Source organism: Hoplias malabaricus, chromosome 3 (genome assembly GCF_029633855.1).
Source record: "Hoplias malabaricus isolate fHopMal1 chromosome 3, fHopMal1.hap1, whole genome shotgun sequence".
In the NCBI taxonomy this organism is placed as follows: Eukaryota; Metazoa; Chordata; class Actinopteri; order Characiformes; family Erythrinidae; genus Hoplias; species Hoplias malabaricus.
In genome coordinates this window covers 31,418,626-31,435,631 of record NC_089802.1, presented here as the reverse complement: position 1 = coordinate 31,435,631, position 17,006 = coordinate 31,418,626, and the positions used below count along the sequence as shown (strand labels likewise).

General features: G+C 41.1%; 1 protein-coding gene across 1 annotated transcript; it reads left to right on the top strand.

Moving 5' to 3' along the window:
- Positions 1–2,164: 2,164 nt before the first annotated feature.
- Positions 2,165–16,797, top strand: med1 (mediator complex subunit 1). Its single transcript, XM_066664536.1, has 16 exons — positions 2,165–2,334; positions 3,389–3,495; positions 3,793–3,871; positions 4,140–4,194; positions 4,551–4,683; positions 4,787–4,815; positions 4,976–5,047; positions 5,155–5,229; positions 5,781–5,944; positions 7,847–7,958; positions 8,195–8,319; positions 8,449–8,573; positions 9,493–9,694; positions 9,901–9,996; positions 10,114–10,219; positions 11,161–16,797. Exons 1-16 carry the CDS (start codon positions 2,199–2,201, stop codon positions 14,951–14,953), a joined length of 5,409 nt encoding a protein of 1,802 aa, XP_066520633.1. The 5' UTR covers positions 2,165–2,198; the 3' UTR covers positions 14,954–16,797.
- Positions 16,798–17,006: the final 209 nt, after the last annotated feature.

Sequence of the window (17,006 nt, the reverse complement as noted above, 5' to 3'; positions counted from 1 at the left end):
CACACACACAGACACAACCACACATGAACACACCTTTTCTGTCCATTTCATTTTCATCTCAAAGTTGGCCTAGGCCTCATTCCCATTCTCTAATTTTCTCACTGCTGTTTTGAGTCATAGCAACCACAATAATTAAATAAATAAATAAAGTCGCTGGCTTTTTAAAAGCATATGGCTATCTGTTATCTGATGATAATATTCTGGGATGAGTGTTCTGAAGAAAAAAAAGCTTCTTCATATTCTGGAGCGTCCACTCAAGCATGGTATGTGAGTCCAAGCAAGTCTGTCTCTGCTCCCCTCTGCTGTTAGAATTGTGTCACTACAATCACAACATGTCATTTCATTTTCTGTCAAGGTATGCCTTACTATTTTAACATAATCTCCTGGTCATGTTCAGTGTTACTTCTGTTTGAATAAACATCTTTGCGTAAACCTCCATTCTTCCTTGTCCTTTACTAAACCCCCTTTTCATGGTGGTAACAGACCATTTTCATAACTTGCAGAAGAACATATCGCATCATGAGTTGTGCGGCATTACAATTCCCAAAGGAAATACATTCAACTAATGCAAACATATTCACATTGAAAGAGTATTAAAAAAAATTGATCATATGTAATGGAAATGCCTTCTAGGGTAAGAAATTATTTGTGTTATTAACTTGTTGTAGGGCGGCACGGTGGTGCAGCAGGTAGTGTTGCAGTCACGCAGCTCCAGGGACCTGGAGGTTGTGGGTTCGATTCCTGCTCCATGCTCCTGGATCTTAGCGTTGTACCCCTTGAACCCACTCAATATCATATGATTCATATCATCCCAAATTCAGCCACATATCTGTCCTTCCTTTCACTCACTTTTGGTGATGTACAGATCAGCACTCTGAGCAACACACTACGAATGTTACATTGGAACCAGACCATCCATTTAGAGTCTGTGCTTGTGACATAATTAAAGTGGTCTCGATATCTCTCACTTAATTCAACTCAACAAATCTGTTTGACCATTTTAGTCATTACAAGTAGACTCACAGCAGCAGGATGACAAAGTGTTTTAGCAGTTGCTATCCAGGGTGATATAGTAGAGAATCACATATGCAATCAAATCATTAAGTCCAGTCTGAATTAAACTATTGGACATAGTTTGTACAGTCCTGTGGCTTAAATAGAAAAAAAAAGTTTATTTATGTCATCAGACCATTTGATTTACAGATTGCTGTTGGGATATGAAGAGTATTGCAAGAAATATAACAAAAATGTTAATACTAATCACATACTCTTGCATTAATACCTCAGTAACAAAACTGATTATGCGCATGATGCCTAATGAGGTATTGTTTAAGATACACTGTGATCTCACTATGGATTATATGTCATAACATGACAGGTGGCAGTGGCGCAACAGGCAATGTCACAACTCCAGTCCTGTGTGTAAAAGGTGTCATATTCCTGTGTCCACGTGAGTTTCCTCTGGATGCTCCAGTTTCTTCCCCGGTCCAAAAGCACACGTTGGTAGGTGGATTTGCTACTCAAATGTGTCCATAGGTGTGAATATGTGAGTGTGTGTTGCCCTGCGAAGGCCTGTCGCCATCTCCAGGGTGTGTTCCTACCTGGTGTCCAAGGACTCTGGGTAGCCAGATCCACCACAACCCTGAACTGAATAAACGGTTAGAGAAAATGAATGAATTATAACATGACAAAATGTATTTCTCTGCTTTAGCACTGAGTGAGTTATCTGGTCCTTATCACCGCTGACTTCAATTAAAATGAAACATTTCACATCAAAACCCTCTCAGTCAATTTGTTTACAACTCAGTACGAATTCACAAGCAGAAATCCTTAGTTAAATGTCAAACTTAGGGCTTACTGGGCCCTCCAAGCCTTCCATGACTTACGGAGTAAAATTTGAACAAGGCCCAACACTGCCACTGCCTGTAATTTTGGCGCCCTCGATGCATCACATTCATTTGATGACTCCCTAAGTAGTGTACTCCATTGGTTAAACTTAAGTTTATAATGCTGAGTTGTGCACCAAATAGATGTAGGGTCGTTCACCTAGTAGCTGAATATACATGAAGAAATTCTGGACATATATAACACTCTTTGAGTGCAGAATCTTCTATTTTGTGGCCTACAGAGTGCACTTTGTCGGAAGTAGGGGAGTAGGGAAGTTGGGACGCGCCCCATAGTGAGTTTTTGCGGGGAAGATGGCGGCGGTGCCTATGAGCGGCTGTAGCCCCGCTACAGAACAACAAAACCCCGCAAACTCGCAAAATCCAACAAACTCGCAAAACCCCACTAACCCGGGTCCCGCGGACCGCCCCAAACCGGAGGAAGGAACCGGTAGGCCCTTAAATATATAGGTTTTATTTACAGAACATGTATATGGATAGAAACAGTTATGTTAGCCACTTAGCTTCAGTAGCATTAGTATAATTAGTATTGCATCTTAAATATAGTTTTCATTAATAATAGAAAAACAAAATAAGTTAGGGAGAACAAATAAGTTATAGATAGTCTCAACAGACTTAATTCAAGGGGAAAATCTAGACAGGAAACTGAACAGCTGCACTATTTAAGGTGGAATGGAGTGTTCCAGTAAGAAGCTGGTGTTTAGAAAGCCACCTTCAGGCTTCAATACAAAACAAAACATTATTTATGTTTAAGTTGAACCTCTTTACAAAAAGTTACTGTTTCTTTCTTTGGGCAACCATTTAAATCGTTATTGGCTACAGTGTTCCTGCTACATCTGTATTTTGTTGATAAATTGCTCTCTTACATTTCTACACAGTCAATTTTAACAGTAATATTTGTCATATAAGGTATACTTTGTCGTTCTCTGATTACAGTTTATTGTTCATCTGTTTTATATGTTTACGTACTTTGTTGGAACTCTTTCATAGTATTCCTCAATGCTTGTGACCACCACAGAGCAGGTATATGTTTGGGTCGTGGATCATCATGCAGTGACACCAGTGTGGTGGTGTGTTAGTGTGTGTTGCCCTGATATGGATCAGAAACAGCTGTGCTGCTGGAATTTTTCAGCACTTCATCCACTCACTGTCCACTCTGTTTCACACTTTCTGTTTCATCTTTTTGGTCCACCTTTTGGATGTAAAGTCAGAAACAGAAGCTCATCTGTTGCTGCACAGTTTGTGTTGGTCTTCTTTTAGTCTTTCATCAGTGGACAAAGGTCACTGCCCACAGGGCGCTGTTGGCTGGATGTTTCTGGATGGTGGACGTTTCTCAGTCTTGCAGCAAATAGTATAGACTGTTAGTAACCCAACACATTTTAATGTAACAAAAAAGGACATTTATTTTTTTTATATATATTTTTTTAAAATATTAATTTAATTTATTATTATTATGTTTAAGACTAGTGTATTGTGGTTTTCAGAGGCGGAGAAACAGAGTCGTGTGGCAGCCCTGCTGGAGAGACTACACGCCAAACACAATGCCTCTCGGCCATGGCAGGAGACCTGTAAGATTGTCCGGCAGGCCATGGTAAGACTGAGAGAGCTGGAGTAGTGGGAGACAATGGCTGATTTTACGTGCAGAGATTTTTGTCAACTTGTTAAATGAATCTGTACTGGGAATGTAAATAGATACAGACGTTTACATGGATATAATTCTTCTACGTAGTAAATTATTACTTCAATCCTACTGATTCTAGTTGAGGTGGTTACATAAATGTTTTCTATTCCGACTGAGCTGTTAGATCGGATTAACAGGCTGCATGTGTTGAAGCCACTGAGCTGACACTGTGATCTTTTCTAATTGTTGCTGTTACCCTGTGCCCAGGAAAAGCGTGGGGTGATGAATTCAGCTGGACACCAGCTCGTGCTCAATTGTTTAGAGACACTACAGAGGGCACTGAAAGGTAAGATATGGGAAAAACGTAATAGTCATTACATAGAGAACAACACCTTAATTAATATTGATTAATGAATTGTATTTTAATTAATTATTTATTAATCTTACTTAACAATGTAAAAGACATTATTTTTAATGATGCATGGATGCAAAGAATTCATGATGGCTCTGTTCATGATTCCAGCATTTACATAGGTGGGTGGACTAATGGATTACATTCTTTTTACGTTTGTGATTTCTTCTTCTCTCTGTTTTGTTACTTTATGCTTGGACAGTATCGTCACTGGCCTCAATGACTGACCGTCTAGAGTCCATCGCTCGTCAGAACATGTAAGTCTGATGCTGTATTTTTGTGTGCTTCATTAACTTCATTAACCTTTAGAAATCTAGAATTATCATTGATATGTTTTATATTCATGATACATATTGCTATACATCAGGTTACTTATATGTAATTACATAAATATAAGGTTTATCCATGAAAGACCAAGTAGAGTAACAGTTCTTCAAATGTAAGTAGCAATAAAATACTTTCTGTTCTCTTTACAAATAAAATGTGATATCGGTTGCAAGTTGCTTTCTCATTTCAGTGGGCTGTAAATATAAATAATTTGTGAGTAGAGATGTTTAATAACATGGGTTGTATGTGTTTTCAGATAATTCAACATATTCCTTTGCCCCTGCAGGTTACTCTCTCACCTCAGCCCTACTGAAACTGAGTGTTACATCACCACCGACATGTTCTATGTGGAGGTGCAGCTGGACAACACAGGGCAGCTGCTGGATGTCAAAGTGGCCCACCATGGAGAAAGTCCCGCGGTGAGTAAGAGATGCTGACATATACAAATTCAGAAGTGTCAATACAGCATAGGAGATTTATTTTTGCTTTTAGCTGGACATAAAGGTTTCTTCTTTTCTGTAGAGTTGTCCAGAGCTGATACAACACTTAAGGTAAGCAAATCTGACCTAATTCTGCATGTGTAGCTAAAAATGCTGAACAAAGGTGCTGATGTACATGAGGAACAGGACTCCCTTGACACCAACAGTTTATGTTCACCTTGAAATTGTCTTCAAGTGGGGGTTTTTTTTGTTTTGTTTTGTTTTTCTGCAGAGAAAAAAATTTTGAGGAATTTTCTAAACACCTTAAAGGTCTGGTCAACCTCTACAAGCTTCCTGGAGACAAGTGAGTTTCTTTTGGAACTCATGTTTATTCTGTTATACTTGCCTTCACCTCATCACAGTTCAGCTGTGATTAATAAACTTATTCAACTTTTGTTTTTTTCCATCAAGTAAAGAGAAGACAAAGATGTACTTGGCCCTCCAGTCTCTTGAACTGGATTTAACAAAGATGATGCACATGTTCAGGTTCGTAGCATTACTAATGTGTGAGAAAGCATACAAAAGACTGAGACCCTCTGGGCAAATGACATTATGTTGGTTTTCTCATTGAAAACAGGTAAACAGAGCAACTCTGTCTATAGGTGTTCTTTTATTTTCGCTCAGACAATGTCATTTGACCCCAAGGGTTTTGAAACTTGCAAACAACTGTGTATACTCTCTGTAACAAGCCATAAATAATATACTGTACTACTTTGCGGAAAGTAAAGCAGAGATTTCTGAGGTTTGAATAAATTTAAACTATTGGGTTTTTTGCCATCAAACATTAAAGAATGCTAGGAAGTATTTTTACCTCAAAATTGCAGCTTTTCTTTGTGATACTTCATAGGGAGAACAGAGCCTGCAAATTGCACTCTGCAAATATAGGGGGAAGCCAGGAGCCAAAATGAGCAAATCTTACCTAGTATTGCTTTAATAATGCTTTATATTATTTTTCTGTTTAATTGGAATAACAGTTTTTTATTTGGCAAATCTGTGTAAACTGTACTTTAAATACTATATATCTGTATTTGCTCCAGACTGGCCACAAATGCCAACACTGTGGAGACTATACTGCACGGCAGTGTTGGTCTGCTGACAGCAAGGAGCGGCGGTCATCTCCTGTCCTTGCAGTGTTATGTCTCTCCGTACGACATCTTTGAGGAAGGCACCGGGACCCAGCTCAATTTCACAGATTCATCAAGTGAGAAATCTACCTCTTATAAGCACAACTAAATGTTTAGAGTAGGGCTGTTATCTAAAGCAGCAGTCCCCAACCACCGGGTTGCGACCCGATACCGGGCCGTGGGCCATTAGGTACCGGGCCGCACAGAACGTTTGACTTTTTCTTTTTTTTTTTTTAAATTGATTATCAGTCTAAATGTTGATGTTTTATTTAGAAAAGTGACTCTGCACTCTGAAATGTCATTCCGCACAGACGCATACATGCGTAATCAGCCGTTACCCCAAAAGCTAGCAAAAATGAGTGAAAAACCAACATCTTTGGCGAGCTTCTTTGGAAAGGGGAAAAGGCCCAATAAGGAGACAGAAGAAGAGCCTACGACTTCCAAGAAAACGAAATCTGCTTTTAAAAGACAATATAAGGATTCCTACTTAAAATACGGGTTTATTCCTACAGGTGATTCGCAACCAAAACGAAACTACGGAACAGATTGTACGTAGCAGTACGGAACACATTTCGGGTGTCACTGTCTCCCATTACCAGCTTGTTGCAGAGAAACAAGCTCACCCAGTAAACAAGGAACGTCCCTGGACGTTAAAAATGGGTCCAAAAGTTGTCAAGGACATATTTTAAACGCCAATGGACGTCCAAAATCCATCTTAACAAGTTAGTTAAGTGGTGACCAATCGATAAAGTCAGTGGACGTCTAAAATGCGTTTCATACAAGTAATTTATTTTGGGACCAGTTAATAACGTCAATGGACGTCCAACATACGTCTAATAGTCGTCTTTTCAATGTCCGTGTTTGGACGTCTTTTCAACTTTCATTTTCAACCTTAAGAGAACGTTGATTAGACGGCAGTCATTACGTTATTTCAACGCTGAATCAACGGCTAAATGTTTACTGGGCAGAGCTCTCACTAATTGAAATTATTATTATTTGATTGACTTGTTCACCCTTTTATATAGAAATGACCAGTATTGTCACTTGAATCGAGTTTAGTTTTTTATTATAATTATTTCTTATTAGAAAGGATTTTCGTTCTAAAATAAATATTTTCGTTTACAGAGATGTTGTTGATTATTAATTTATAAACAAAGCTTGTTTATTGTCTGTTGATGTTTGCATTTGACATAAGACCACTACGGATGATTTATTATTAGATTACGTCATTAACGATTATCGAGCAAATGTAGGCCTGAGCATATGAAGGCCGGTCCGTGAAAATATTGTCTTAGATGAAACTGGTCCATGGCGCAAAAAAGGTTGGGGACCGCTGATCTAAAGTACCATTGAAAACATAGTGGACAGTAGTTATCACTTTAAACAGAAGTTTACTTTGTGCTATGTATCGTTGCTATTAGATCAAAGCACATTTTTTTGCATTATTTAAAAAAGGCAACCCTCATTATTAAAAAAAAAGAAATGGTCCAAGATTATTCGGAAGGAACTTTCTTTTTATTAAATTTAAGAATATTTTTTCCATTTTTTTTTTAAATGCTACAGTCTTTTTCTTAAGAACATATCAGGGACAGCGGTCAACTGTAGGCCCCTTCCTCAGGAGATCTTAAGTTTGATTCCTGGTGCTGCCTACGCCCTCTAAGTCCTAGGTAGCACATTTGGATGTGACAGATCTGGATAGCTTGCATTCTTGGCATTATGTTTGCAGCAGTTTGAAAAGAAGAAACTGGGTTGGTCATGTGGATGTTCTTGGAGGAAGTGCATGCTTGCGATTAGGGGAATCGCTTACAAGTGGAATTGGCAATGACTAAAATTTAGACTAATAATAAGAAGAATCAATCTGCTTTGAGAAGTGAGCCCTTGTTTATAGTGTTGTGGGATTGAAACTCATCTAAGCAGTGACTTTGCTAGTCATCTGCATCTTCATCTCCTTCCTGAATTTTTTTGTTGTTTCTGTGCAGTCCCGCGTTCACTGGGAGTGAGTGTGTCTGTGACAGTGGAAGGAACTTCATCAGGGTACAAGCTTCCCATCGCTCCTCTCATCACTGGATCCCACCCAGTGGATAACAAAGGGTAAAAGAGGAAATTATTTGGTACAATGCTCATTATTACATTTGTTCACAACAATATGTGCTTTTGACTTTTATGTAAGAGGAAAATTAGGATTTGATGTTATAAGGCTAAATGTATTTTTATGATTATATCTATGTAAATAAATAATTATAGCATGTATTTTCTGATTATTCTACATATTTTGAAGCTCTGTATGTTGTATGTATCTTGTTTTCCTTGGTATTTTTTCCCCTCAGGACTCCAACATTTTCTCCAGTGACAAACTCAAACTGCATAGACTTGCCAGCTTGTTTCTTCCTGAAGATGAACAAACCCATGCCTTTCTCACTGTCTTTCATTCAGAAAATTGGGAATGTTACAGGTAAAAAGTGCACTTTAGTAAACAGGAAAATGTATGGGTTTATTTGTTTATTTTTTTAAGTGCTTCATTGACTTTTATACATAATTGTGTAGCTTTTCTTTATTTCCATTGTTCTTTTTTTATTTTTAGGCATCCCTGTATTTGAATCAGCCCCAACTTTGTCCTCACTCTACGATCTCATTGTTAAAAGCCAACTCAATGAAGAAGAAGGAGTTAATCATCCAGCTTCATCCCGGTCTATGCGTTTCTATGCAGTGAGTTCTAATCTCTGTATAAATTCCAGTCTGCTTTGTAATTTTTAATCTTACGATTCAATTGACTATGAATATGGCATTATACATTACTGTACACTCATTATTAGAATTGTAAAATTCCTCATTCATACTGGTCTCTGATTATACACTGCTTTTTTTTATTATGCTCTGGTTTAATTCTGTAATTCTGCTTTGTGACAGCAATATAAATTAATTTGAGTGGGATTAAAAATGTAACTAAACCAGGAAATTCAGTACAGATCAGGTCCTGGATTTTACAATGAATGAAAATGTTCAGTTTTCAGTTAATATAAGGTTATCACAACCAACACTGGTGAAAAATCTGAAGTGCCCATGCTGAAGGGCTGTAGTTAGAGCTGGATTATCTCTAAAATGTGGCTGTTGAACACAGTTAATAGAGACTTTAATAAAAAGTGCTTATTAGTGTCAGTCCATTATTGGTGTCTGCAAAAATAGTAAGAGGTCATTTTTTTTAATTGTTGCAGGTAAATAATCTTGTTTAAAGGGCTCAGTTTTTGTGGTCTGTCTAAGTAAGAAAACATAGAAAAATGTGTTATTAGATTGTGCTGTATCTAGCATAGTGTATGGAGATTTAAGGATTGTCCCACCTCGTCAGAGTCTCTCCAGTCACAGTGTTGGACCCATGTTAAGTTGAGAACGAAAAGACGAGGTTAAGTGGAGAAAAACATTTGTGGAAAAGAGGTAGAATTTGTCTCCTTTAAAATAAATGAGACTTATGAGACCTTATCATCTATTCATTCTCTTTTCAACCATGAGCAGTTATTGCCTGTCAACAGTGCATTTTGTTACTTGTCAGTCACGGTAAGTGGCAATTTAATCATTCTCATTGGTGTAAGTTATCATACTTATGTGTGAATCTACTTTATTACTTCATCAGTCATTACCAGGACAGCCGCATTGTTATTACCTCAACGGAGACGCCCCGGTTCAGGACGGAAGATCTCTGGAGGGAGCACTAGTTTATAAAATTCCCTTCCGACATCCAGCCCATGTGCCCCCTCTTCTGGACATCATTCGACACCAGGCGGCTTACAACACACTGATCGGCAGCTGCGTTAAAAAGACCTACATCAAGGAAGGTGGGTGTCCCTTCCCAAAGTTTTCTCTCCAGTTATTGTCTTAGATCTAGAAACATCTTATAAAACATAAAATATATGTTGAAAAAACATATTGTTTTGGTAGCATGTTGCATCGTTAATGAAACAACTGTTGTTAGTTGTAAAATCTATGATACTGTGTTTGAAAACATTATTGTAGTACTGTAATTTTGTGTTCTTTGCTATAGATACTCCAGGGCTGCTGCAGTTTGAGGTGTGCCCACTGACAGACTCCAGTTTCAGTGTTTCTTTCCAGCATCCTGTGAATGAGTCACTTGTTTGTGGTGAGAACACATTTTAATCTGATTTCCACATGCATGCAGATTTACTGAAGGAGCTGGGTTACCTTACCGTCTAACCTGGTTTCTTTCCCCTACTTCATTGTCTTCTCTTTCTCTCAGTCGTGATGGATGTGATTGACTCAAGGCAGGTGGCCTGTAAGTTGTATAAAGGCTTGTCAGATGCTTTGATCTGTACAGATGAATTCATTACCAAGGTGGTTCAGAGGTAGGTACAGCAGTCTACTTGTGCTGAAGGCTTTTAATTTGTCTTAAACCAAAATATGTTGACAGGTGAGCCAAAGAAAACACTGGCATGTTTGGCGTGTTCAAGATTTTGCAATAGCTGCACTTGCATTTTTTAACATTGCTTGACTTACACAGATGATCCTGGAGCTTAAAGGGGACATATTATACCACCTGTCCCACAGGTTCTGGTGTCTTAATGAAACTTCGGAGACATGCTTTGTTTAAATTACCTCAAGGGTCAAGGACCTCAGCACCATTCTCCTTGTCTTAGAACAGTTTCTTTAAATGATATTTACCCACTGTCCAAGCAATCCCCAAGGGCACAGTAATAAGGAGCCATGACCAGTTGTCTGTTTTACTACATTTAACCTTGTCAGTGTGCTCTCCAATGGTGGTTTTCCACTGCATGGGATTGACCCCGCTTATATATAGTTGCTTTTCCACTAGCACAGCTGCCATGCAAAATGGAGCTAGTGACATGGCAAAACCCCCCTAGAACAGGAAGCAGCACAAAATGAATATATACAGTACCAGTCAAATGTTTGGACACACCAACTCAGGGAGGGTTTCCTTTGTTTTGGGCCATTTTCCACATGTTGTGAATGTACAGCACCGGTCAGAAGTTTGGACATCATCTCATTCAATGGTTTTTCTTAGTTTTTTCTTATTTCCTACATTGTAAATGAATATGGAAGACGTTTAAAATATGAAGGCACCCATATTGAATTATGGTAGTAAACAAAAAAGTGTTAAACAAACCAGAATATGTTTTTTTACTTAAGATTTCAAAGTGTCCACCTAAAAAAATCAATTAAAAAACATGGTATACCCTCAACATGTTACACTTTTATTACAGAATATGTTAATATATTACGGTTTCTCTTTTTAAAATTTCACATTTGTCTTTTTTAACCTTCTTAGATGCATGTCCATCCCTGTGACCATGCGAGCTATCCGACGCAAGGCTGAGACGATTCAGGCAGATACCCCTGCTTTGTCCCTTATAGCTGAAACGGTGGAGATAATGGTGAAGAAGAACTTACCCCCCACGGGCAGCCCAGGTTACATGGGAATGGTCCCTGGGCCTGATGGGAATAACCCCATGGGCATCCCTGGGGTTGGAGGAGGAGCCACACCTACAGGAGGCAGTGGTGCTGGAAGCATGGGCCCAGGTGGGGCATTCCAAGGTCCCATCACCTCACTGTTCAACATGAGTCGTCAGAACAGTTCAGGTGTGGATAACATGGGACAAGTGGGAAGTCAACAACAGATGCAGCAGCCACAATCTCATCACAGCCATGCTTCGGATGACTTCAGCAAAGTGACTCAGAACCCGATTTTGACCAGCCTGTTGCAGATAACAGGGAGTGTGGGGTCTAGTCCCACTCCCCAAGCCTCCGCAGGTTCACAGCCCCATCAGACACCACCACCAACCACCTCACCAGCTAGCAACACCAAAAACCATCCCATGCTGATGAATTTGCTGAAGGACAACCCTTCACAGGACTTTGCAGCACTTTACAGCAGTAGTCCTCTAGAGAGGCAGAACTCCTCTGGGTCTCCACGCACAGACAGCCAAGGTCAGTCTTGTCCAATAACCGGCACCAAGGGCAAGAAGAAACGCCCAAGGACCTTGGACAAAGGCGCAGGAGCAGGTGGAGGGATAGGGATGAAACAGCAATCTCAACAACAGCAAGTGGGAAGTATGAGTCAACAGCACCATCACATGCACCACCCTACCGAAGATGACTTCCACCGTGAGCTCTTTTCCATGGATGTTGATGCCTCTCAGAATCCTATCTTCGATGTCAATCTTCCTGGTGATGGACTAGACACTCCTCACAGTATCACACCAGCCCCAAGCCAATGTGGGACCCCACCCTCAGGTCCTGGAATATCTTATCACCCACAGTCACATGTCCAAGCTCAGACACAAGCGCAGGCTCAGCCTTCGGGGACTGTACCGCGCATGGTTCGCCTCTCAAGCTCTGACAGTATTGGGCCTGACATTAATGACATCCTGTCTGATATTCCTGATCAGTCCAATAAAGGAAGCATCAGCAGCCATGGGCAGCATCACATGGGTGGGGAGGAGGGAGGTTCCTTAGGTACTCCCTTAAGGGACTCCTCCAGTTCTGGGCAGGGTAGCGCAGTATTTGAGGCAGACCTTTTTAATGCCAACAGCAATGAGAACCCCTTCACCGATCCAGCAGATTTAATTGCAGAGGCCGCTACCGCAGCAACACCCAACAGTGATGCCTCCTCGAGTAACTTCTTCCCAGACACAGACTTTAATCCAGAGCTGCTGCCTACACAGGGAAACTTACAGAGCTATTTTGAGGACAGTTCTCTTAGCCCAGAACCGGATCATGACCTTGTCACAGGCTTCAGTGGGGGTAGTCAGCAGAACACTCCCTCAGGCACCCCTCAGAATCCCACCTCCCATGGACGTAGCACACCCGATGCCTCTTTGAAGGACCCTTTTGACATTGGCATTGTTTTCAGTGGAAACAGTGGAGGAGGGAAGCCGCTGCTTCCAGCGCCAGATATGGGAGATTCACATTCTTCCCATGGAGGTGGTAGCCAAAGTCCAGTCATGATCGGCATGGGAGGAGTGGGCAGTGATTTCAAGAACAGTGACGTAAAAGTGAAACAGCAGCAGATGAGGCCAAAGGAAGATAATGGAGGAGGAAGCTCTGGGATGGGGATGGGAGGAATGGGCTCTTCAGATGGGAAACAGATGAAGCGGAGCCGTACACCATCTAGTGAAGGAAAATCAAAAGAGAAACCTCCCAAGCGTAAGAAGCTGGATCCTGATGGCAAGTCTCCCTCACACAGCTCCGGAGGGAGACCCTATACCCCTCCCAGTGGAAGTGCTAGTTCAGGAGGATCATTGAGTGGTGGGGGTTCCAAATCGCCAGGAAGCTCGGGTCGTTCACAGACTCCACCAGGTGGTGCTACGCCACCAATACCTAAAATCACAATACAAATCCCCAAGACCATAACTGGGGGGAAAACATCATCTCATGGGGGTTATATATCAAGCAGCTCAGCAAGCGGAAGCACTAGTGGTGCCAGTGGCACAGGTAGCAGCAAAAGCCACCATTCTCACTCCTCCTCATCTTCAGGAAAGATAAAGAGCAGCAAGATGGAAGGGTCCATGGGGCAAGGAAGTAGTTCTAAGCCACCAAATAGCGGCGGAGGTGGAAGTGGCATGTCTTCTCAATCCAAAAGCTCTTCCCTGGGAATGGGCTCGGGCAAACCAGGCTCTTCTCCAATCACCAAGCATGGTATGTCAAGCTCAAGTAGTGGTGGTAGTAGTGGAACAGTTACTGGGAACAAAATGAAGCCCCAAGGAGGTAAGCCACCTGGATCAATGATGAACCCAAACATCAAGCCTAATATCTCACCTTCGCACTCCCGCTCTGGTAGTTCCGATAAACTTTCCTCCCCAATGAAACTTCAGCAGGGTCAGGTTCCCGGCACCCCACCATCTTCAAAAGCTAAGTCCCCAATTGGCTCTGGAAGTGGCAGTTCTGGAGGCTCCAAATCATCTTCCAGTGGTGGGATGGGTTCTCAGAAACAGTTGGGAAGTGGGTCTTCCTCTGGTTCCTCCTCATCCTCCACTTCCTCTGCGAGTTCCTCCTCTTCCTCAGGCTCCATGTCTTTTTCCTCCAGTGGCCAGTCCCAGTATGGGGGCGGTTCAGGTAGCGGAGGAGGCGGGGGTAGTGGTGGAGGAGGAGGCGGTGGGAACAACCCCAACGCCAAGGGTAAGTCTCCGAGTCGAAACAAAAAGCCTTCCTTGACAGCAGTCATAGACAAGCTGAAGAGTGTAGGCAGTGGTGGGATTGGAGGGGAGGAGGGAGAGGGTGGGGGAGGTGGTGGCAATACTGGGGGTGGAGGTGGGGGATTGCCTCCAAATGTTGGTCCTGCATCCTCCAAGGGAGGCGAGTACCTAAGCAAGAGAGACAAGGCGGAAAAAGAGGGCAAAAAAGTGTCTGTATCCGGGGGCACCTCGAGTGACAAAAAAATGATGGATCCAAAGAGCAGTGGAGTAAGCAGCACTGGCGTGGCTAAGATCATCATCAGCAAGCCGGACGGAGGTTCTCCAAGCATCAAGTCCAAAGTAACCCTCCAGAAGCCTGGAGAAGGGACAGGCTCACAGCATTCAGGCCTAAAAGCATCGCCTCTTTTCAGTGGTTCCACCCCAAAACACGACCGCAGTTCCCCAAGTCATAGTCGTTCCCCAGGGTACACCCCTCTGAACCAAGACAGCGAAAGCGAATCGGGCAGCAGTTCGGTGGCAGAGAAATCCCATCAGAACAGCCCCAGCTCAGACGACGATCAGACTATGCGACCACTCCAACCCCCGCAAGATTACATGAGCTCCATATCTGTAAGCATGGGAGAGAAACACAAGAAACACAAAAAGGAAAAGAAGAAACAGAAGGACAGGGAGCGGGATAGGGACAGAGACCGAGACAGAGAGCGGGACCGCGATAAGGAGAAGAAGAAATCAGCCATGTCCTGTGGTCCCTCTTCTCACCCAATGAAGATAGACAGTTGGTCTAGATCACCCATGTCTTCCTCAGAACCTTCCATGTCCATGTTGAGTTCCGAGCGCCCCTCACGTCCCAGTCCTATGTATATGCACACAGAAGACGACGACCTCATGGACTCTGCCTTAACAGGCAATTTAGAACCTTTCAAATAGATGAAACCCTAAGCAAGCAGGTCAGTTGGGGAATGGCATTATATAGTTTTGTTTGAATTGGGAAGATGTTATTTCTGCAGCCCAGATAAAAATGACACAATTTTAATGTAACACTTTGCCGTTGAATTTGAAAGACTTGATGTCCACGAGCAGTTTGGCTGGACTTTTTAATGAGATGAAGTTTTTAATGTGCTCACATGGACAGAATTTGAAAACCACTGGAAAGTGGAATGCAAAATTTTAGATTACTGTCATGAATTTGTCATTCTGCCCCTTTGCCAGCGACTGCTGAAACTCAAAGAACGTCCTGAATCTATTCATCAAAAGATGCACTGTGAAATCCAATCCGGTTAGACTGTCTAAATATGATCTGAATGATTTGTCATGGCTACTTCTCGCACGTGTGGCTGAACTATCATAATTCTTTTTATTTGTTTTAGTATGTCCATTTTTTAAAACAAGAAGAAAGTCAACTATTTTTAAAAGGAACTGTAAAGAAGCTGCCTTCACCTTTGAAACATTCTGCGAATGGCGTTCCCTGAAACAATTTCTTTTATAGTATTAGGCCTAGTTGCCTTTAAGATTTTGTTAAAATATTTTAATACATCTTTCACCGTGTTTATTTAACTGTGTACTTATACATGTAGCTTTGTGTGTGTACGGGAGCGATCAGACATGCATCAGACATACATAGTTTTCATGTAAATATGGAGATAATTTTAAAGGATTGAAATAAACAGTCAGTGCTGACCTGCGAATCATTCTTTTAAAGGTGACATACACCTTCTCCACAGGTGAACACAGTTCAGGGTTCTCAGTAAAAGGTCTGTGACCTGCTTTGATCAAAATACCACAAGGATAAAACACAACAGCCCCCTTTTCCCCGTCTACACAGCCCTGTTCAGCAGCGGCTCCTTTAAATTAGAATAAGTCACAGCTCAGTTTAGTGTGAGAGCCTCCCCTCTCCAAACGGTTACATAGTTACAAAGTGCAGTTTCTGCGGTGCTGACCCTGGGGTAGCAACAACAGAGGCTCTATTCTCCCTTTTACAGGTCAGTGGAGCATCACAATGATTTTGAAGCTGTAATTTTAAGGTAAAAATACTACATAGTTTTCTTTTGTGCACCCTGTCACTAGTAGTCACTACTGACTAAATGGTATTATTTTACAGTTTGTGGGTAGGTAGGTGATTCAGATCTCCACATTAATATGTACATGAACTGAAATAGGTTTTTGTCTTTCCATATTTCCCATTTAAAATGGTTTACTTCTTGGACATCCTACCAGCAGGTGGCAGTATTTACTCATTGAAAATACCTATTGACATTAGGAAGGGAGACCGAGGAGGACTGCCAGTGCAGGATATTTAGTGCCATGTAAGGTTCTTTCAATGTATATTTTGTCTATTAATTGCCTTATGCCCCTCACCCAAGTATTCTGGTAATGAAATGTTCTGAAGTTGCTATTTTGGTTTTACTGACAAAAAAAAAAGATGATTGATTTCTGGGCCCTGTTTTTGTTCACATTAGAAGAGGCTTTTTTTAAAAGGATCAAACGATGTCTGTTTTTAGAACCTTCCTGATGCTTTGTTTTATTTCCTTCGTGCAAATTTACAATAAGCTAATTTTAACATTTCTCAAGTCCATGGAGCATGAAGGCTATGACAGTTGGGCCTATAAATAAAATCATTCTCAGTGCTTTATATATTGTTGCTGTCCAGACATAAATATGCATCTCCATTTCATTTTTGTACTTTTTGTTGTTGTTGTTGTTTACTACATCATTTGAACAAAGCAGATGTCCTCCACATTATGTTAAAAAAATCATGAAGAATGGACCAAAAGAAAGGCTCCAAAATTATTTGGAATAAAATCTTTTTACATTGATTGTCTTTGAAATTTATGAAGGTTTTGTCCTTGTGTAAATTTGCTATTTTGGATATACATGGTTTTCATTGGATAGCGCTAATTTTGTGTGTGTTTGTGTACTTGCTATCCAAAGAAAAATTTGCATTGATTAATATGATAATAGCTATAAGTGACTTTTACCTCAT